At 42.3% G+C, this 22,978-nt stretch overlaps 3 protein-coding genes across 4 annotated transcripts in view; 1 reads left to right on the forward strand and 2 right to left on the reverse strand.

The window, feature by feature from the left end:
* The window catches only part of LOC133445813 (echinoderm microtubule-associated protein-like 6), a 56,448-nt gene extending 45,313 nt beyond the window's left edge, over nt 1–11,135 (reverse strand). Inside the window, exons 1-3 of the mRNA XM_061723279.1 lie at nt 10,352–11,135; nt 649–808; nt 1–34 (exon numbers count right to left, since the gene is read on the reverse strand). The exon at nt 1–34 is cut by the window's left edge and continues 65 nt beyond it. Of these exons, the coding sequence (XP_061579263.1) occupies nt 1–34; nt 649–808; nt 10,352–10,548 (391 nt within the window). The 5' untranslated portion in view covers nt 10,549–11,135. The remainder of the gene's footprint in view (nt 35–648; nt 809–10,351) is intronic.
* The window catches only part of LOC133445838 (E3 ubiquitin-protein ligase TRIM39-like), a 205,187-nt gene that overhangs the window by 59,933 nt on the left and 122,276 nt on the right, over nt 1–22,978 (forward strand). The gene's annotated exons all lie outside the window — the stretch shown is intronic.
* The window catches only part of sptbn1 (spectrin, beta, non-erythrocytic 1), a 53,226-nt gene continuing 48,876 nt past the window's right edge, over nt 18,629–22,978 (reverse strand). For both annotated transcript variants that reach the window (XM_061723292.1, XM_061723301.1), the window contains one exon: nt 18,629–20,213. In XM_061723292.1, the coding sequence (XP_061579276.1) occupies nt 19,998–20,213 (216 nt within the window). In that variant the 3' untranslated portion in view covers nt 18,629–19,997. The remainder of the gene's footprint in view (nt 20,214–22,978) is intronic.

The raw sequence follows: 22,978 nt of genomic DNA on the forward strand, positions 1-22,978 counted from the left end.
TGTTCTTGGCATCCAGGCCGACTGAGGCCAGTCGCTATGACAACACAGAAAGGAGACAGACATGAGAGGTAGTTATCTCCAAGTGCAGGGATCCTAAATTCCAGTCCTCATGGGCCGGTGTCCTGCACGTTGTAGATGTTTCTATGCTTTAACACACCTGATTCTAATTAATCATTGTCATCAGCTTGTCATCCAGGTCTGCACAAGTCTGATAAGGACACAGTCATTTGTATCACGGTGTGCTGAAGCAGAGAAACATCAAAAACGTGCAGGATACCGGCCCAAGAGGACCGGAATTGAAGACCAGGGTCCAATGGGCTAACGAAGGAAACTGTGTGTTCCTCTACCGACCACTAGGAACCGGATCCAGACCCGCGGTTTCAGATCCAAACCTGCAGTTCCACATTCATACCTGCAGCTCCTTTACCGACCACTAGGAACCGGATCCAGACCTGCGGTTCCTCTACCAATGACCAGGTTCCAGTTGACCATTAGTTAGCATCAGAGATTAGCATTAGCACTGAGCTCTGACAGCTAACGGGGAGGGGGTTCCAGCTGGCTCTTCCCTCCCATCTTGGGATTAACCTATGCTCTGGAAGTCGGTTCCTACCAACACCCTCGATGACATCACAGGGGGCGTGGTCTCACCTGGCCATCCGAGTCGAAGGCCAGACAGGCGACTCCGTGGGTGTGGACGTCCCTCAGGATGGAGACAGTCTGCATGGTGTAGGTGTCCCAGACACAGATGTACGGGTCTTTACCCACCTGACCCGTGGCCACCTGGATCTTGTCCGGATGGATTGCCAGACTGGAAAAAAAAAAGAAAAAACATAGTTTATTTCAGAAACATTAATTACTCGTTTATGCGACGCATTAGAAATCAAATGATGAGCAGTTCATTGTCTCGCCAAGTCCGGACTTGGGCCGTGTTTGGAGGAGACATTCACAGTCCGTAGGCCCGTCTTCCTCAAACACAACTAGCCCCTCCTCTTCAGGATCCGGTTTCTGCTGAACGGAGACGGGCTCAGCAGTGGGCGGAGTTTGTTTGATCGCTGGAAATCCGCCAGGGTGACCTTGATCAGTTTCAATCTGCTCAGTTTCAGAATATAAAGTTTATTTATTTAACAAAGTTAAAGGAGCTGTATGTAAGAGCAATAATAAAACGAATCATAAAATGACCCTGATATGTCACAGACATTTAAAAAATCATGTTCATTTCAAATACTTATGTCACTGACAACAGCACTCAAGCCAGGATATTCCAGTTTAAAAAGAGGAGTTGCAGCCCTCAACTGATGTTTATGTTGTCATTTTTTATTTTGGCCTGAAGCTCCACCCTCCACCTATCTCCCAATCACCAAGTCAGTATTGTTTCTGAAGCTCCACCCTCCACCTATCTCCCAATCACCAAGTCAGTATTGTTTCTGAAGCTCCACCCTCCACCTATCTCCCAATCACCAAGTCAGTATTGTTTCTAAAGCTCCACCCTCCACCTATCTCCCAATCACCAAGTCAGTATTGTGTCTGAAGCTCCACCCTCCACCTATCTCCCAATCACCAAGTCAGTATTGTTTCTGAAGCTCCACCCTCCACCTATCTCCCAATCACCAAGTCAGTATTGTTTCAGCATCCGGGTTGCCAGCTCGGCTCTAATTATTGCAGCCATGGCAGCCTACGTTCCTGCTGCATTCTGCAGCCTACCTGGCAACCTCTGGTCGGGGGGAGGAGGGGGAGGGTACACGCCGCTCAACAATATTTGGAAAGTGACTGCAGTACCAGTTTTGGACATTTCTTACAGACGGCTCCTTTAAACAGCAAGAATGAAGAACCGAGTTCGGACCAGGTTGGGGTTAGGTCTCCACGTGGACCACTGGTCTCAATGAGCTCTATGATTGCACCAAAAAAGGGTCTAGATGATGTAAAGACTCCCAGACAGCCGGTAGCCTGATGCAGATCTGCGGCCACCATCCTACAGAGTCATCTGAATCTGAGCTCTTCAGCCAGTCAGAGCTCAGCTCACATCTGTGTCAGCAGCTGTCTGGGAGGTCAGCATGAGGGATGAGGTCACAGTCCTGACAGGACGCCGAGCTCAGCAGAGTTCACCAACACTTCAGAGCAGTGGAGCGAGACTCCTGTCAGGACAGGAGAGTGTGAGGGGACCAGGGGAAACTGCTGACTGCAGCAATCAACTAACAAGATGTTAAAATACTGCTAACAATCGGCTGACAAGCTGCTAACACACTGCTAATACTCTACTAACACAGCTACCATGCTGCAGCTAGATGGGTACAAATGTTTGTAAATGTTCATGGTGTTAAAACAAACATTTACAGACAGATTGTTTCAACAATATTATCATTTGAAGTATTTCTTGTAATTTGTTTTGTTCACCTGCAGCTACTGTAATAACCCTTATTCTCATGGCATTTTTGTACATGACACATTTTTGTAATTAGGGCCCGAGCACTTACAGTGCGAAGGCCCTATTGTATCTGCAGGAGATGTTTTTATTTTCCTCGTTCTCGTTTTTATTTTTTTCCGACAAAATGAGGGCCTAATGGCTCAACAGCGCCCCCTAGAAAACCTCGTGCTTCAAGCCCCACAATACGGTTTGACGTACATGCACGAAAATCGGTACACACCTGTATCATGGCGCAACTTAAAGAAAAGACTCTTGGCGCCATGGCCGAAACCGAACAGGAAGAAGGTCATTTTGAATTAATCGTCATTAATTAATTAATTCATAAAGTCATTTTGGCGCAATTTATGCCATTACTTCGGCCGTTAATGCGGCCAGAACCGTAACGTGCACCCAGGTGTGTTATACATCAAAATGTGCGTCTCGATCCTGCGGCGATGGGCATTACTTTTCTCAGTCAAAAGCGTTACCGTGGCGACGCTAGATGCCAAAAAGCATGCCCCCACCTTCATCTGATTAGTCCATATTTGATAGTTCCTACTTTCTGCCATAACTTTTGAATTGTATGACATACAGAGTCGTGGGTGGTGTCATCAGACTCCTTTTTTTTTTGACTCCTTCACCTTAATTGGTGAAAATTGCACGCGCAAGGGCCTGTTCATCGCTGCTAGCAGCTTTAATTTTTATTGTATTTTCTTTGTAAAACATGATGTCATTATTGTGGTGGTAGGTATGTGATTATGATATTACTAGGAGTGTCAAATTAGTGTGTTAATTGTAGGGGTGTAACGATACACTAATCTCACGATACGGTACGATACACGATACTGAGGTCACGATAACGATACGATATTATAGCAGTATTTTTTTAACAACCTTGAATGAGGAACATATGACTGCAAAAAATGGTCTTTTATTTGAAAGACACAAAATACAAAACAATTCTGTACGTCTGCCCTATTACAGTTTGTAATGCTTTATAACTGTAAGTTTTAAAGAGAAAGCCAGGCCAACCATTTTCCACAAACTGAACTAAAAGTAAATGTCAGGTTTGCATTATGCATCTTCAGTTTCATACAAGTAAAAATATTTAGCCACAAACTGAATAGTTTCTCTCATGTATGATTTGACTTTTTTCTTTTCCAGAAATGTAACAACTAAAATTAAATAAATAAAAGTAAATAAATACATACAATTTTACATCATAAAAAAGATTGATTCGTGCTCACCTTATAAGTGTAAGAGGAGATTTATTTTTGTTAAGAAGGTTATTTTGGTAATTCAGGGTTCATTATTTTATAAATATATTCTTTATATTCTGATGTAAATCAGGGACTATAATTACACTAGTCAAAGTAGTAGTAACTAGTTGTTAATATGTTTTAGATTGGGCGCAGTGATACAGCACTAGCTGCTGTGTTGATGTTCTAAAATCCTACACTGTTGAGCGGAGAGTAAAGTACTCTCAAACTCAGCAGAAGTTTCCCCGTGTTTATCCTACTCACGACCCGAAAAAGGTTTAATTTAATAAGGTAAGGCTTAACTCTACACCAGACTTAAAAGTTCAGAGCTCAAAACCCTGTAAGAGCCCTTTGATCGGGATCGCAAAAAGGTACTAGTTTCTTCTGAGCGGAGTAAGATTTTGGTCCGCGGGTCGAGGCGCAGTCGGCACTTGTGGTCGGATGCGCGTTACTAGTCAACACAATCGATTAATATTAATAACCCAATATCGCGATACAGTTTGTCACCTCCACGACACGTATTGTGACGTTTTTGTATCGCGAAATTTCGTGGCACGATATATTGTTACACCCCTAGTTAATTGCAATTAATTTATGACAGGCATATTTAGCACGTTATGTTTTTTAATTGCTTAATCTATTTTTTAAATCTCTAAACTTTACTTTTTCTGTTTGCGAGTTGCCTTTATTATGAAATCTGTGTTTGTGTGCTGGGGTTCTTGTGCTTGGGTTGTTAGGGGTGGAAAAACAATGGTCAGTCCCACCTTGAAGTTGACATTGATTGGCTGTCACTCTGTCTAGGCGTGTTTAGCTACGCTGGTAGCTCCCATTGTAGCTGGACAGGCAGGGGGGGGCGGTGAGTAGCGGAGAAGAGAAGTGAAAATGGAGGAGCATGTGAAAGTTGTCGCTCCAGTGAATTTACATTTCAAAAACGGCCCAACGGCACCATTGATAAAGGTAAAGTGATGTGTTCTTTGTGGAAAGGACTTTGCTTATCACCATAGCAGCTCAAGTTTAGCCACATAAAGGCAAAACAGCCGGTCGCGAGCGCAGCCACAGCTAACGTTAGCAGCAACGACGTTACCACAGCAACGCTCTTCTCCAACTAAATACAACATCCACAGTACAACAGTTTTCAGGAAACGACTGGACTTCAGATGTTACTTAAAAGGAACCCCGGTTATTATTATTATTATTATTTATTTATAAAGCACATTTCACATAATGAGCATGGACTTAATGTGCTCAAAATACATAAACAAAATTACAAGTTTACAATAGCAGAAATAGATAACAAAGTATGACAAGAGAAAAAAACAATAATAACAACCATAATTCCATTTTAACAAAAATGCTATCACTCAGCCAACCATGAGTTTACTCAAACGCCTGTGAAAAAAGGTACGTTTTTAGTCTGCTTTTGAAAGTGGGCACTGTTGGAGCAGACCTTAGTTCCTGCAGCAAGCAATTCCAGAGAGTGGGACCGTAGTGACTGAAAGCCCCATGAGCAGATCTAGTGTTAATTCTAGGTATGATGAGAAGACTCTTATTTGATGATCTAAGGGATCTGTCCGGTATGTATTCAGTGAGCATGTCAACTATGTAGGAGGGAGCTAAGCCATTCATAGATAAAGAGGATAAAACTGAAGTGATGTGTTCATAGCTCTTGGTTTTTGTTAGAATTCTGGCTGCAGCATTTTGAATAAGCTGGAGTTTATGTAACACTTGCTTTGTTAGTCCTGCAAAAAGTGCATTGCAATAATCTAATCTACTGGATATAAAAGCATGAACCAGCTTTTCAGAGTCTGATTGTGACAGAAAGCATCTTACTTATAGATATATTTCTGAGATGATAGAAGGCAGTCCTGGAGATATTAGCTATGTGTTTCTGGAAGTTAAGATCAGCATCTAACATAACACCCAATTTTTTGACAAGTTCACAAGGTTTTACTGACAGAGGAGTTAATAAAGGGAGAATATGTTGCCTCAGAACACTTGGACCAATTAAAAGAATCTCTGTTTTTTCTTCATTTAGCTGTAAAAAGTTTGTTGCCATCCAATACTTGATATCTGTAATGCATTGAATGAGGTCATTGAATGAGGTCATTGACTGAGCTCAAATGATTGGCAGTAACAGATACATATAATTGTGTGTCATCAGCATAAGAATGATATTGAATATTATGATGCCGAATGATGGACCCAAGTGGTAACATATACAAATTGAAAAGTAGGGGACCTAGAATTGACCCTTGTGGGACTCCATATTGAATGCTGACATTATCAGATTCATAGCTGCCAACCGAAACAGAGAAAGATCTACCACTTAGATATGAAGAAAACCAGTTAAGAGCTGAGCCCCTGAGGCCCAAACACTGTTCAAGGCGCTGAAGTAGAATGACATGGTCCACGGTATCAAAAGCTGCACTAAGGCCGAGAAGTAACAGAATAGAGACGTTGTGGTTGTCTGTGTTAATTTTCAGATCATTGATAACTCTGACGAGGGCAGTTTCTGTACTGTGATTTTTTTCTACAACCAGACTGGTAGGCATCAAACAGGCTATTATATGACAGATACCTGTGTTGTTGCTGGTAGACAACCTTCTCCAGAATCTTCCCCAGGAATGGAAGGTTTGAAATGGGCCTGTAGTTCTCAACAGCGAATGGATCAAGGTTACTCTTTTTTATCAATGGTGTTATAATAGCATGTTTGAGACCTCAGGGGAAGATTCCAGACTGTAGGGAGGTATTTACAATTTTGAGTACATCATCACCAATACAGTTAAAAACATCTTTGAACAGTTTAGTGGGCATAAGATCAAGAGAGCAGGTCGCAGAGCCTAGCTGTTGCACTACTTCCTGTATGTCACTGCACTGAGTAAGGGTGAAGTTGGAAAGAGTGCTGGCACTACGGTGCTGAGCGGAGGGAGAGGGGTCACATCCATGTTCAGAATTTTAGATTTGAAGTATAATGCAAATTCATTACATTTATCAGAGGAGTGGAACTCAGTAGGTATTGGTCTCAGAGGATTAATGAGTTTGTCAATTGTGCCAAAGAGAAACTTAGCGTTATGTGAATTGTCAGTGATGATTTGAGAGAAGTACTGCTGTCTAGATTGTTTTATTTCTTTGTTATAAGTGCTGAGCATATCTTTATAGATCTTATAGTCTGCCTGCAGTTTGGTCTTGCGCCACTTGCGCTCGGATTTACGGCAGTTCCTTTTAAGGGCCCTCACTGTTTTCACATTCCTCCATGGTTTTGTCTTGCCATAAATTAATTTGGTTTGAATAGGCGCTATGTCATCCATAATTTGCGTCACTAAACGACTAAAGTCATTGATCAAGTTGTCACATGAAGACAATGGAGACGGAGTAAAGTCCAGGTTAGAGTCAGAGTATGGCCCAAATAATCTAGCAGCGTGTCAGCAGCAATGGTGCGTCTTTTGACTAGTTTTAACCCAGGTATAATTTTATTTGTCCAGGCAACATTAAAGAAGATACAAAAGTGATCAGAGATCCCAACATCAAGAGTACACTCAGGGATTATATCAAGACCTTTGGAAATAACCAAATCAAGAGTGTGCCCCTGATTATGAGTAGCCCCAGCAGTATGTTGTATGAGTACAGAAGAGGATAACAGTTCAATAAAATGGTTGGCAAAGTGATCATTGGCGCCGCCAGGATTTCGTAGTAGGCACAGAAACAGTCCGTCCACTGCTCTATACGGCTAATTTCAGAGTCTCACTCGGCCTGAATATTACACTATCCATTAGGTAGAGGATATGTTGGTCGGCTATTCAGAGTTCAATAAGTATTTCAAAGATCTTTTTTCCTCAAACAAAACTTTGCAGTGACAAATTGGATAACGTGCGCCCGGCGCACTACACATGGTGACATTATTATGCGCACCAGAAACACAGATGCAAACATAAACATTATGGTGTCAACGCATCAGAAACACAGATGAAAACACAGCTAAACATTAAAGGTGACGGCGCACCCAGAAACAGATGAAAACACAGCTAAACAGGTGACGGCGCACCAGAAACACAGATCAAAACACAGCTAAACAGGTGACGGCGCACCAGAAACACAGATCAAAACACAGCTAAACAGGTGACGGCGCAATAAAAATCCCAGCCAGATGTGGCTCCACCAAAATGATCAGAATAGTCATTAAATTAAATAATGATGTTCTTGCCTATTTGAAGCGGTCTGCGCCTCCCGTTTCGTCAAACTCCCGGGCCAGTCGCCTGTACGCACAGTGCGTACAGGATTCCGGCTGGCGGCGCCGCTGCATTATATACAGTTTATATTAATAACAGTTTATATTATATAATGTTTAGCTGTGTTTTAATCTGTGTTTCTCTTCGCCGTCACCTGTTTAGCTGTGTTTTCATCTGTTTCTGGTGCGCCAACACCATAATGTTTATGTTTGCATCTGTGTGGAGCTGCGCATAATAATGTCACTATATCTGTAGTGCGCCGTGCGCACGTTATCCAATTTGTCACTGCAAAGTTTTCTTTGAGGAAAAAAGATCTTTGAAATACTTATTGAACTCTGAATAGCCAACCAATCTATCCTCTACCTAATGGATAGTGGAATATTCAGGCCAAGTGGGACCCTGAAATTAGCCGTATAGAGCAGTAGACGGACTGTTTCTGTGCCTATTACGAAATTGAATCCTGGCGGCGCCACCTGTCCTAATGATTTATAAAGCATAGGACAGCAGTGGATGCTAATAATCTCCAAAATTATTTATATTGGAATACGTTTTATCACACAATAGCTTACCGCTAACAGCTGCTGACAAAAACACAGCTCTTGACACAAAACGCTCTCCTCCTCTGTTGGCATGGAGACGCAGTTGCTGCACAGTATGAATGGGCGATATTTTACCGTTGACGATAAACCGTCAAAAAAATTCCCCACGGTAAGAATTTGTCATCTCGCGGTAAAAACGATAAATTCCCGTTGATGACGTTTTTGTGTAAAGCTGATTTATAGTTCTGCATTAAATCGATGCACAACGTACGTGAAGGAAGGAAGGAAGGAAGGAAGGAAGGAAGGAAGGAAGGAAGGAAGGAAGGAAGGAAGGAAGGAAGGAAGGAAGGAAGGAAGGAAGGAAGGAAGGAAGGAAGGAAGGAAGGAAGGAAATGAGCCAGAGAGAGAGAGAGAGAGACAGAGAGAGAGAGAGAGAGAGAGAAAGAAAGAAAGAAAGAAATTCCTGTTGATACGTGTTTGTGTAACAAACATGGTAGATCTGAGTCATTCCAGTTTTGCAGTACAGGTGGACTCATTTAATTGGTTTTTATTAATTCAATTTAATTGGTGTAGTTTAGTAGTATTTAGTATTCTTTTAGAGCAGTGTTTTGGGGGCTCCAAAGACTGAATGTGGTGATAGATTTATAGTTACAAAGGTGGAGTTGAATTGGTATTTTTTTTAATCGCCATTTTTATCGTTATCGGGATAAATGCCAGAAATTATCATGATACATTTTTTAGTCCATACTGCCCATCCCTATTGGACAGACACCATCGATTTTGTCCCACTCTCGCCTCATCCCGTCTTTCTTGGTCTTCATTTGGCTCATTTTGAGATATGTTTTCAGTGTTGTCCTCCTCCTTGACCTTGCACTCGGGTTCAAATTGAAATGGCTGAACAGATGACATGTTTATCCTCTGGATTATCTGGTTGAACAGTCACAACAGTGTACGGGGGCCAGCAGGTGCAACCCAGGCCCCCGGTCTCGCACTCAGAAGGCACGCCGATTTTTCCCAGTGGCCAGCCGCGGTACTGCAACAAAAAATCCCATGGGGCCCAAAAAGCTTTTTTCCCATAGACCGCAATAGTAAAAGAGAAGCCTCTAAAACTGTTCACAGGAACCTCCAGCTGTAATCACCGGCAATTACTAATCTTTGTATTCTATATTTTTAAGTCATGGACTTTATATCCGTCAAAAATGTTTTATAACGGCCAGAAAAGTCAAAGAAAAGTCTCTTTCTGGGCGTGATGTCACAGCTGTGTCCGTGCACTCCATGGATGTATTATATTAATACATATTATATAATTATATTATATTAATACATTAATAATATATGTAATAATATACATTAATTAATATATTATATTAATACTCGTTCTCATTGCCCCGGGGCATGATGGGAGGTGACTCAACTGCGCATGCTCTATGGGCCCCATAACGCGGAAGTAAACCCGGAAGTCAGGAACTTTTTCGGCGTATGCGCCAGGCGAGCAACTTCCATTGAAATGAACGGCGGCCATTTTCCGGTCCGGTATCCAGGTTAATATAATACATCCATGGTGCAACAGACTGACGTCACTACCCAGAGTGCATTGCGATGTAAACAACAATGGCGACCTACAAGTTAAATTATATTTTCAAATTTTATAAAAACGAAGACATCAAAAAGGTTTTTATATCACATTGTTATAATTGCGACCAACATTTATCTTTTAAGACCTACATGTCTTAATAGCCAGGATTCCCTTTAACAATGAATCGCACTAGTTTAGTTCAGCGCTAACTTCTGTCATCGTACAGAACTCCCCCCCAGTTCCATCATAGTGGAACGTGCTACCAAAGGATCTCTGATAAAAAAGAATTACATTTTATTTTGGAAAATCTGACACATTTCTCCTCCCCCATTTAAGCCACGACCCCTCACCTGATTATGTCATCGTTGTGTCCCAGGAAGAACTTCTGGGTGTGTTCTCTGGCATTGTAGACCACACCCACACCAGCCACGAAGTACACCACCTCCTTTCCCGCCGTGTAGTACAGGTTGTTGCGGCACTGGTGTCCACGGTAGCCGTGGATCCACTCCAGCCTCAGCTGGCAGCGTGGCGCCGTTTTATCCGACATGGCAGCTAAAATCCACAAACTGAAGCCACTAAAACAAGAGTCCCCAACTGGATCAGTCCAACTCTGCTCCTCACGCTACTGTAGTCCCTTTCACAGAGCAATGGCCAACGACGGCTCCCACATTCCTCCACTGCATATTGAGAGTGTCTGAAATCGTGCAGGAAGTTCATCAAACTTCTGCTGTCATTTTTCTCCCACAGTGAACATGCAACCAACTTCTGACGTCCGTTTAAAAACTGAACCCTGTCCCTTTAACTCTGAGCAGAGGGAGGGGCTTCAGTAGATGTCAATCATTTACTAATGCTAACAAAGATATCTTGAATATTACATACACAAACTGCGTATCTTGCAGGATCTTGAATAAAAATATAATTCCTTTTCCATCATTTTTTGTCCAGAATGAAATAAGTGAATCTTTTAGTTCTGTCCAACATCATTTAGAGGAAAATTAGCCCTAAAAGCAGCCACGAATCATTTAAAACACGTTCTAGAACAAATCTTTTAATGCTTATTTTATAATTTATATTTCTTTGGTCACAAAATCATTGCAGAAAATGTATGTCAGTAAATCACCTTATTTTGATCAAATGTACTCTAGCTAAATAAATACACTTCTTTAAAACAATGTATTTAATATTTTGTTTATATTTACCAATTCAGCAATATCTTACTTCATTTTTACGATTTTTATATCAAAATCTTGACTTTTAAATGTTATAGAACTTTAATAACATTTCTATTAATAACTTCGTTCGTTTTATAACTAATTAATTATCTATAAACTACATTTATAAATGATAAATAAATCTATTCTCCATTATTAATGTGGGCAAATGAATCACAGTTAGCTAAAGATTAATTTGAATAATTAAATTAATTTTTAATTTAGTAGGTTCTACATTTTACAATAATGATTATTTGACTGAAACAGCTGATTATCGATCACTGATGACGTGACAGGTCTGAACATGGACGTTGATGACGTATGAAGGATTCATGGATCCGGACCGGAGCATCCTCTGCAGCCCGGCTGGGTCCGGCTGGGTCCGGCTCGGTCCGGCTCGGTCCGGCTCGGCCCGGGTCTGTGGGCAGGTCCTGCAGGTCCTGCAGGTCCGGCAGGTCCAGGCCGGTCCACGGGACCGGGGTTCGTGTGCTGCAGGTCCGTTAATGGACCGTTTCACTGTGAAACCTCAGAAATCCCTCGGCCGTCCTCCTCCCGCAGAACCCGCAGATCACGCCTCTGGTTCGGCTCTGGCTCGGTCCTGCTCAGGCCGGGTCCGAGGCCCGGGCGGACGCCGACACTGACGCCCCCACAGCGGCTAAAACCTCTGCACGAACAGCGGACCCGTCTGGGTCGGAACATCAACGGGATTCCCGGGATCGCCGATCTGGATGGACGCCATGCGGGACCGCTTCCGCCGCGGGTTTTCAAAATAAAATGCAGCCACCGTTGTGGATTTTGACAGCAGAACGGGTGGGTGTGTGTGGGTAGAGGAGCCAAAAATTGTACTCAAGTAAAAGTACTGTTACTTCAGAATAATAGGACTCAAGTAGAAGTAAAAAGTAGACATCCAAATAATTACTTGAGTAAAAGTAAAAAAAGTACTTGGTGAAAAAACTACTCAAGTACTGAGTAACTGTTGAGTAACGTCTGATTTCTTTTTTTAACACAACCATTCAAACAGACAAAAGTACAAAATAATCATCTTCAGGCAAATTAAATCAACAAAATAATAAAATTAATTAAAATTAATAAAACATAGCTTAAATTAAAATAATCTTAAAGTAAATTCAAGTACTTTAATAAATAATAAAATAAATAAAATAACAGAATAGAAAAATAAATTAAGCACAAGTAGCATAAAATTTCAAGCCTTTATACTTTTCTTTTTTAACCAGGCAGAACTAGAACAAGCCCATGAACTCATATAAATATGTGTGTGTTTGAGTCTGTGTAAATGTGACAAAACATGCAAAAACAAATATTTTTCCCAAAGAATCGCCCAGTGATGTCATGAGATTGACGCGTACGCGGATAAAAGGGATAAAAGAAAAGTAACAGCTCAACGTAGCCTAATGTAGCAGAGTAAGAGGAACAGTTTCTTCTTCACAAATCTACTCAAGTAAAAGTAAAAAGTATAGTGATTCAAAACTACTCCCAAAAGTACAACATTTCCCAAAACTTACTCAAGTAAATGTAACGGAGTAAATGTAACTCGTTACTACCCAACTCTGGGTGTGTGTGGAGACCCCGGGAGGAACCGGACTCCAAGATTATGGCCAGGATCCTGGTTTACCTGATTTTACCTGATTACCTGTTGTTAACCCTTGTGCTGTCTTTGGGTCAAAATGACCCAATTCTTCTATCCTTCATTCCTCCTGCCATGCTCTCTCCTTCCTTCTTCCTTTCCTCTTTCCCTCCTTTTTTACCCTCCTTTACTCCCTTTTCTTCCTACCTCCCTTTCGTCATTTGTTCCTTTATTACCTTCTTTGCTTTTCCTTCCTTCTTTCCTTATTTTCTCCATTCCTTCCTTCTTCCCTCCCTTCTTTCTTTCCTTTTCTCCATTCTTCCTTTTCTCCCTTCTTTCCTTCCTTTCTCCCTTCCTTCCATCTTTCCTCCTTCTTTCCTCCTTTCCATCTTTTCTCCCTTCCTTACTCCCTTTCCTACTTCCTTCCTTCTTTCCTTCTTTTCTCCTTTCTCCCATCTTTCCTCCCTTCCATCTTTTCTTACTCCCTTTCCTACTTCCTTCCTTCTTTCCTTCTTTTCTCCTTTCTCCCATCTTTCCTCCCTTCCATCTTTTCTCCCTCCCTTACTCCCTTTCCTACTTCCTTCCTTCTTTCCTTCTTTTCTCAATTCTTCCTTACTTCCATCTTTCCTCCCTTCCATCTTTTCTCCTTCCCTTACTCCCTTTCCTACTTCCTTCCTTTTTTTCTCAATTCTTCCTTACTTCCTTCTTTCCTTCCTTCCATCTTTTCTCCCTTCCTTCATTCCTTCTTTTCTCCCTTCCTTCATTCCTTCTTTTCTCCCTTCTTTCATTCCTTCTTTTCTCCCTTCACCCTCCCTTGACCCAAAGACAGCACAAGGGTTAAAGATGTCGGTGGTGGTGCATCACTCTTTGCTTTCAGCAGACTACATATCTGAGCCATGAGTTCAGTTTCTTACTGTCAAGGGCTTGATTTATACTTCTGCAGCATAGGTGTGAACCCAACGGTCTGGATCAGGACCTGCAGATTCCCTACCAACCACTAGGGTCTGAATCCAGCCTTGCAGGTCCTTTACTGATCTCTAGGGTCTGGATCCAGACCCTCAGCTCCTCTAACTACTAGTGGATCTTCACTAGTCAGCTCTACTAGTCCCGGTTTCAGATCTGTTAGTTTTGGTTTCAGATCCACTAGTCCAGGTTCCAGCTCTACTAGTCTTGGTTTCAGGTGTTTCAGTAGAAACATCTGAAATTAGGATGTTTGGGCAGTTTTGATTAGAATGAATGTCAGCTTTAGTTAGCATCATAGGTTAATAACTAAGTTAAGTCAGCTTAAACAGTTAACTTGTGGTAACTGAGCTAAAATGGGTTAGATATCATCCATTCACCCACCAAAGCGCCCATTCATCCACCTACCCATCTATCCATCCACCCATGGAGCATCTCTGATGGTCCTAATGGGTTACTGTGTTAAGATTCACAGATATACAAGTGTGTAACAGATTTTAAGTTTTTAACTCCACTCACATTACAGTAAAGAATATGGTTAGAACAAGGAAAACCTCCACACATAATCTTACATAGGGCCCATAAAAAACCTAGAAACGGCCCTGTAAGGTATCAGAATTTTTTTATTTTTGTAGAAGACATGGAAAATAACACGTTTCACTGTCAACATAAAACATGTTCAGATTTTGCATTCTGAGAGACCTGCCACCAAACATGCTGAGACGCTGGAATGGAATCTTATTTTGAAGGACACGGACTACACTTCCGGTCTCCCTCACGATCATCCCTGCAGCATCCAGCGCAGGTGCAGCTCTCAGCAGCGCTGCTGCTGCAGTGCATCATGGGAGCTGTAGTGTTTGGGGCAGCAGGTGTCAGCGGGGTTCAGGAGAGGTGAACTGATTTACCTGCAGAGATGAGCTGTTCACAACAGATGCTTCACTCTGACTGAAAACCCAGGTGCAGGATCAACGCTGATCCTGGTACAGGGCAATGCATGTTTAATTCTACAACACAATTCAACAACAAGGTGATTCAAAGTGCTTTACAAAGATATTAAAACATAAATAAAAAGTATGATTTAAAGTTTAAACAAAAAAGGGAATAAAATAACACAAAACAGAATTTACAGGATTCAGACTTGAGGGACTCTGACCCAACAGAGTACAGGAGTTAAAATATTATTACGTTTTGAAACTCAAATTTACGAAAGTACCAGTGTAAAAAATCAGTTTAAAAGCAGTAATTAAAGACAGGCCTCAGTCAAAAAGAATTACACAAATGAGATGCAAGAAATAAAGGTTGTAGTGGTTTATGGGAGATTACTGAAATGCAGCAGTAAATAAAAAAGTTTTCAACCTCGAATAAGCAACTAAGAGTTTCAGCAGATCGAGGTTGACCCCAGTCCAGGATCAAGGCTGAAAGTGAGACATCTTCTGTCTCATTAAATATCTTTGCTCATTCAGGACTGGATGGCAGGGGTTTCTTTAAGAAGATCCTCTCAGAGGAGCGGGATTCTCAGAAGTAGAGATGAACAGATGTTCCTCGCTCTGAGAAAAGCTCACTACGAACTGTTTCAGATTAATGTTCTCAGCAGAAAACTAGGAAGGCTTTTAATGTTTCTTCATCTAATATATAAAATGTTATCAAAAGATTTTGAGAAACCAACTCGTGCAGAAATCTCAGTATGGTTGGAAAAAGGTCAAAAATCAATACCACCTGATTTTACTGGTCCTCAAACATTAGGGTCATGTGACCAATCACACCTCTGTCACATGAGCAGAGAAGTGTCTGATGAGGAAGAAACATTGCAGTAATGAAGAGAAAACACGTTAAAACTCAAAAAAGCGGCGTGAGAAAAACTGATGAAGAAAAGTTTAGGACTGAAGAAAAATAATACAATACTGCGGTACAATCAGGACGTCGTTTGTGTCAGAATGTGATCAAAATTATAGCTGCTTGAAAACAGATCTAGCTGAGATAAACAACAACAGTCAAACTTTTACACAGAAACTGTATTGATTAAATATGAATTGATTTAAGCAGTTCTAGATGAACTGATCATCACCACCAATAAAAATATAGTAATAAATGATGTAATTGGTGATTCTAACATGGTGCCTAGCAAAACAGATGTGGTGTCAATTCCCCGCCCTCCAAAAGTTTAGAGGGGGCGGCGTGATAGAGGCTTTATTCAAAATAACCTTGTAAAAATTAAAACAAATGCATATTTGGTATCAATTAAAGACCTAAAAATTAGATGCGGACTACTAAATATATGATAGTTAAGCTCCAAGTTGAGTTACAAGGCTGTCGACGTATTTCATAATAGATGCCTACGAAGAATAAGTTGGCAGGATCACATCAGTAATATACAACTGCTGGAAAGAGCTGATATGAGACCACTCAGCAATGAGGTGAAGTTGCGAAGATGGAAGATGATTGGGCACATACTGCGGCAGGACCACAATAACGACTGCAACATAGCAATGACTTGGGCACCAGAAGGGAAGAGAAGACAGGGAAGACCAAAGACCACCTGGAGGCGTACCGTCAAGAAGGAGAAAAGGGAAGGAGGATGGAAATCATGGCTGGAAGTGAGGACTGCAGCAGCTGACCGTCAGAAGTAGAGGAGCTCTGTTGAGGCCTTATATTCCACAAGGCACGAAGTGGATAGGTAACAGGTAGTTAAGCTCCAAGTCTCTATTAGTAAACGATTTAATTGCCGAGACCAGGAGTCCTGTTTCCTGTTTAACAGAAACGTTGCTACAGGAGGAGCGGCGATCTCTAAGTCCAGTCTTCAAATAAAATCTAAACCTAAATGTGAGTATAATACGTTGGGAAGCCTCATGCTTAATCTAAAACTCCCGAGCTGGAAATCAGGGAAGCCAGTTTTGTTAGTGGTAGTGTACCGGCTTCATGCTGGTGCTTATCTAGAGTTTCTGTCTGAGTTTTCAGATGTCCTATCTGGATTATTGATCAGTACACACAAATTCATCATAGTGGGTGACTTTAACATTCATATGGATGTTGAAAGCAATAATCTTAAAGTAAACTTTCTATTCTCTTGGTAAATAAACCGACGCACTGTTTTAATCATACCCTCAATTCTATTTAGTAAACCTCTAGTTGGTGTAATCTCTAGTGTGTTTATGGCGCTTTTCCTCTAGTACCTACTCAGCCCGACCTGCCTCGGTTTGGCGCCTTTCCAATAGGGGTCTAACGTGCCGAGTAGATACTTTTTCAGTAACTACTTTGCAGAGGTTCTAACTGGCTGAGTCGGCTGCATCTGACGTCATCACACTACAGGCCACCGATTGGTCGGGGGGTTGGAGTCAGACGTCTGAGTCAGGAAGTGACATCAGTGAAAGAGCGACTCTGACGGCGGCTTTTTGTTCATTTTATTCAACAGGCAATGGCAGCGCAAAAGTCTGTTTGGTGATCCAACTCTGAGGTGCAGATGTTCATAAACCTGGTGGCTGAGGAGAGAATTAAAAAGGGATGTAGACGGGCGATAAGGAACGACCAGATCTACCAGGAGCTCTGTCACTTCATAAATGCTTGCGGCTACCAACGGACTTTTCAGCAGCACCGAGACAAACTAAAAGAAATTATGCGTCGCCGCTTGAAGCTTCTCTCATTTTTTAACTTGATATCGAACACAAGCCACAGACCCAGACAGCACATATATCATCTCCTCCAGGTTCTACATCTTTAGTGTTGTTTTCTTCGTTTAGATCACACAATCAAATACGTCACAGCAGCTTCGCTCCAACCTCCTACTTCTGCTCCAGGTGCTGAATTGTTATGGAAAAGAAACCAGGCCGAGTCAAGACGAGCTGAGATGAGTAGAGCTGAGTAGGTACTAGTGGAAAAGTGCCATAAGAGTCAGTAGTCATAGCTGCAGCTTTAGAACAAGACTATAATATAGTTGGTCTCAAACATAGGTTCGTTGTAGACATGCTGCTATAGAGCTACGCTGCAGGGGGACACCAACATGATCCACTGAGCGGTGCCCATCATTCCTCCTTCTCTTTCCTTTCTCAGTTAATTAATTATTGTTGTCCATTGTTCTCGTAGTTTGTTGTGCTGCTCTGCCCCCTCCTTTTCTCTTTTATACATGTTTGCAGGCCAGAGCTTCAGGAGCTGCGTGCTGCCCTGCAGTCCCCCCTCTGATCATCCCACTGCTGCTTCCACCTGTCTGTGTGGATGTCTGCTAGATCCTGCTGACATCCTGACCTGCAGTCAGAATGTCTGATCATTGATTAACTGATCATATCCCTGATGGACTGATCACAATTATTGATGAACTGATCACCATCCCTTGATTAATTGATCACCATCATTGATGAACTGATCACAATCATTGAACTGATAATCATTGATGAACTCATCACCATCATTGATGAACTGATCACGGTCCTGAACTGATCACCATCCCTGAACTGATCACCGTCCTGAACTGATCGCAATCATTGATTAACTGATCACCATCATTGATGAACTGATCACAATCATTGATGAACTGATCACTCACCATTGCAGTGATCATTGATGAAATGATTACCATCATTGATGACCTGATCAATACTGATGAACTGATCACAATCATTGATGATGAACTGATCAATATTGGGTGTTCAAACCTCCAGAAAAGCAGGTGTTTGGTCAGTTTTCTGGTGTGGAGCATCCAGGTGTGTTAACCCAATGCCAAGAGGGAAAGACATCAGCGATAGTCATAGAGAAGCTAGTTTTAGGATGATTTTATACAAAACGAGTCAGGATTAAGGGAGGGGGAGGGGCGCTAACCAGAGCATGGATTTTTGTCTGCTGTTGTGTTTGCAGAAGTGAAGAAGACGAGTCCAGGCAGCTGGTTTTAAAGATTAAAAGCTTTAATGACATCCACATTTCAGACAGAAAGAGCTTCAAAGTCTACAGGTGCAGTTTCATACATGAGAAAAGCTTTAAATACTCGGCTGATCGGCTTCTTCATTCCTACAGATGCAGCTCTGATTGTGCGGTAAGATGGCGCTAACTTCCATACATGTTCGCTACGATAGCTATACGGTGACGGAGAGCGACACGAGTATCAAAGAGCGGGAGGTCGGCGCCTCGCTGCTGAGCTCGGCGGTCCCAGAACCCAAGAAACTTCAGGTGAGTCTGAGGAAGCATGCAAGTGGACGTTTTTACATGAACACCTGCTCACAGGTGACCTCTGACGGACAGGAAACAGCTGTGCAGCGGCGCCGCCCATAACAAACAAAAACGTAAATGCACTGTTGGTCCAATTTCTGAGCGGCAGAAGAACGACGGCGTCTCTTCAGATTCACAACAAAACAATAAACAGGAAATAAAAAAAAAAAAAAACGAAGTGTGGTCCCTGCTCATAGACCAATCAGCGGGCGGGAGAAACAGCGCCGATGATGATGTCACAACAACCATGTTCCTTCTGACCGCGCGAACGACAACGAGATGAAAAAACAAAAAAAATGATCAACCAAAGCTTTGGCCAAACTTTCAGCCCTCCGAACTTTCTCAGCCGTTCTCCTCCGCCATTGGCTGCTGGGCAGTGACATCAGGAGTGATGTCACGGGAGTGATCTCAGGAGTGATGTCACAGGGAAAGTTCATGCTGCACTTTTTGGGTCTGATCCAAAACGTTTTTTATCACAAATGTGTAAAATCTCTGAAAACAATTTTGAACTGCGTTTTTTTTTTCTGAAGTTTTGAAAAATTATTTAAAAATGTGAAATTAGTGGATTATTTGTGAATGTTTATATCTGGAATGTTTATATTTTGGTTTTATGAGAAGACATTTTTATATTTTTATGATAAAACCCATTTTGAACCAAATTGTTGATGAACTTTGCATTTTTAATTTTTTGCTGATCTACTCAGCCAGCGTCACGTCCGTTAACCCGCGTCATTAATTTTATTCAGATTCAGCAGGTCTTTTCAGTCTCACAGTTGAACCTGTTTCATGCTGAAAGAACAAATGATTTGTAGCTTCCACGGAGAACGAGTTCAGCGCGAGCTGCTTTTTAGAGGAATGACGAGAACAACAAACCCGACTCCTTCCACTGAAAACTCAAAGTTCCCAGCTGCCCTCAAATGCAGCATCACTTCCTGTTTATGTGAAATGGTTTCAGAGCAGATGATTGGCCCAGAGGCGACGATAAAAACCCAGCGCCCAAGTCGTGATCGGATCAGAGAACGTCTGTGAACCTTCCTGCCGTTTCTTCTTCTACTGCTTCTTCTTGAACAGGCTGAAGCGCTTCTCCTTGTCCTTCTCCCGGTCCTTCTCTCTCTTGCCGGGACTCGACTCGGTGGTGACAGTGATGGAGGCCGGCAGCGTCTGAGCGCGCACAGAAGCCGGCGTGCCGGGGTTGCTGCTCTGTGTGTCGGGGAGGTCGGTCGCGCTGGCGTTCAGGATGGCCTGGATCCAGGTGCTCATCTCCTCCTGTAGGGGGCGACACAGGACACATCAGAACTCCAAAACCTGCTTCAGGAACATAATCCCACTGGTTTCCAAACAGAGCAGACAACGCTGGAACACTGCTGAGTTTAAGGGTTATTTCTCTGCTCAGTAAAAAACTAAACACACAGATGTTGAAACTGGTCAACAGGAAGGTCCCAGCTGGTCTGGATCAGGAGTGTGGGACTGTCCTGCATGTTTTAGATGTTGGTCCAGATTAATGGACCATCTTCAACTGGTCTTCAAGGTCTACAACAAGTCTGTTGAGGACATGTTGATTGCGTCGATTTGATTAAACAGAAAACGTCTACAACATGCAGGACTCGAGGACTGGAGTTCAACCCCCTGATGCAGACGGGTGTCGATGATTGAAAACGGGCACAGGTAGTAAATATGTAGTCAGCAATGGTCGTAGACAGCCACAGATTTATAGTTAGGGCCCGAGCACCTTCAGTGCGAAGGCCCTATTGTATCTGTAGGAATTTTTTTTCTTTCTTCTGACGAAAGGAAGGCCTTTTTGCCCCCCTAAACGTGCCCAAAAAGTCACCAAATTTTGCATGCAAGCCAGGCCTGGCGAAAAATTTGATATTTAATGGTTTGCATTAATGGGCGTGGCAAAATGGCTCAACAGCGCCCCCCGGAAAACTTTGTGACTCAAGCCCCACGATACGGTTTGACGTACATGCACGAAAATCGGTACACACCTGTATCATTTCACAACTAAAAGAAAAGTCTCTTGGTGCCATGGCCGAAACCGAACAGGATGTCGGCTATTTTGAATTAATCGTGTCATTTTGGCGAAATTCATGCCATTCCTTCGGCAGTTAATTCAGCCCGAACCGTAACGTGCACCCAAGTGTGTTATACATCAAAATGTGCGTCTCCATCCTCCGACACCACGCATTACTTTTCTCTTTCAAAAGCGTTACCGTGGCAACGCTAGACGCCAAAAAGCGTGCCCACCCTTCATCTGATTGCTCCATATTTGATAGTCACCAAATTTTGCACGCAAGCCAGGCCTGGCGATACATTTGATATTTCATGGTTTGCATTAATGGGCGTGGCCTAATGGCTCAACAGCGCCCCCTAGAATATTATTCTCTGCCATAACTTTTGAATGGTTTGACATAAAGAGTCGTGGGTGGTGTCATGGGACTCGGTATTGAGTCCTTTACCATAATTGGTGAAAATTAGCCCCTTCTTCTGATTGGTTGTCCGATTTTCTGCTATAACTTTTGAATGTTTTGACAGAGAGTCGTGGGTGGTGTCATCAGATTCTTTATGGAGTCCTTGACCTTCATTGGCCTGAATTAGCCCCGCCCCTTCTTCTGATTGGTTGTCCCTTTTTTCTGCTATAACTTTTGAATGGTTTGACATAGGAAGTCGTGGGTGGTGTCATTTCTGATATGCTTATGGGGGCGGTGGCCGTGAGTGCGAGGGCCCGTTCATCGCTGCTTGCAGCTTTAATTATTATTGTTTTAGGTGGATGTAAATGGTCATAGATGGATGTAGATGGTCATAGATGGATGTAGATGGTCATAGATGGATGTAGATGGTCATAGATGGATGTAGATGGTCATAGATGGTCGTAGATGGATGTAGATGGTCGTAGATGGATGTAGATGGTCATAGATGGATGTAGATGGTCATAGATGGATGTAGATGGTCATAGATGGTCGTAGATGGATGTAGATGGTCATAGATGGTCGTAGATGGTCATAGATGGATGTAGATGGTCATAGATGGATGTAGATGGTCATAGATGGATGTAGATGGTCATAGATGGATGTAGATGGTCATAGATGGATGTAGATGGTCATAGATGGATGTAGATGGATGTAGATGGTCGTAGATGGATGTAGATGGTCGTAGATAGTCATAGATGGATGTAGATAGTCATAGATGGATGTAGATAGTCATAGATGGATGTAGATGGATGTAGATGGATGTAGATGGATGTAGATGGTCGTAGATAGTCATAGATGGATGTAGATGGTCATAGATGGTCATAGATGGATGTAGATGGTCATAGATGGATGTAGATGGTCATAGATGGATGTAGATGGTCATAGATGGATGTAGATGGTCATAGATGGATGTAGATGGTCATAGATGGATGTAGATGGTCATAGATGGATGTAGATGGTCATAGATGGTCGTAGATGGATGTAGATGGTCGTAGATGGATGTAGATGGTCATAGATGGATGTAGATGGTCATAGATGGATGTAGATGGTCATAGATGGTCGTAGATGGATGTAGATGGTCATAGATGGTCGTAGATGGTCATAGATGGATGTAGATGGTCATAGATGGATGTAGATGGTCATAGATGGATGTAGATGGTCATAGATGGATGTAGATGGTCATAGATGGATGTAGATGGATGTAGATGGATGTAGATGGATGTAGATGGTCGTAGATGGATGTAGATGGTCGTAGATAGTCATAGATGGATGTAGATAGTCATAGATGGATGTAGATAGTCATAGATGGATGTAGATGGATGTAGATGGATGTAGATGGATGTAGATGGTCGTAGATAGTCATAGATGGATGTAGATGGTCATAGATGGATGTAGATGGTCATAGATGGATGTAGATGGATGTAGATGGTCGTAGATGGTCGTAGATGGATGTAGATGGTCGTAGATGGATGTAGATGGTCGTAGATGGATGTAGATGGTCATAGATGGATGTAGATGGTCATAGATGGATGTAGATGGTCATAGATGGATGTAGATGGTCAT

The sequence above is a fragment of the Cololabis saira genome, chromosome 1 (genome assembly GCF_033807715.1).
Source record: "Cololabis saira isolate AMF1-May2022 chromosome 1, fColSai1.1, whole genome shotgun sequence".
NCBI classification, from domain to species: Eukaryota; Metazoa; Chordata; class Actinopteri; order Beloniformes; family Belonidae; genus Cololabis; species Cololabis saira.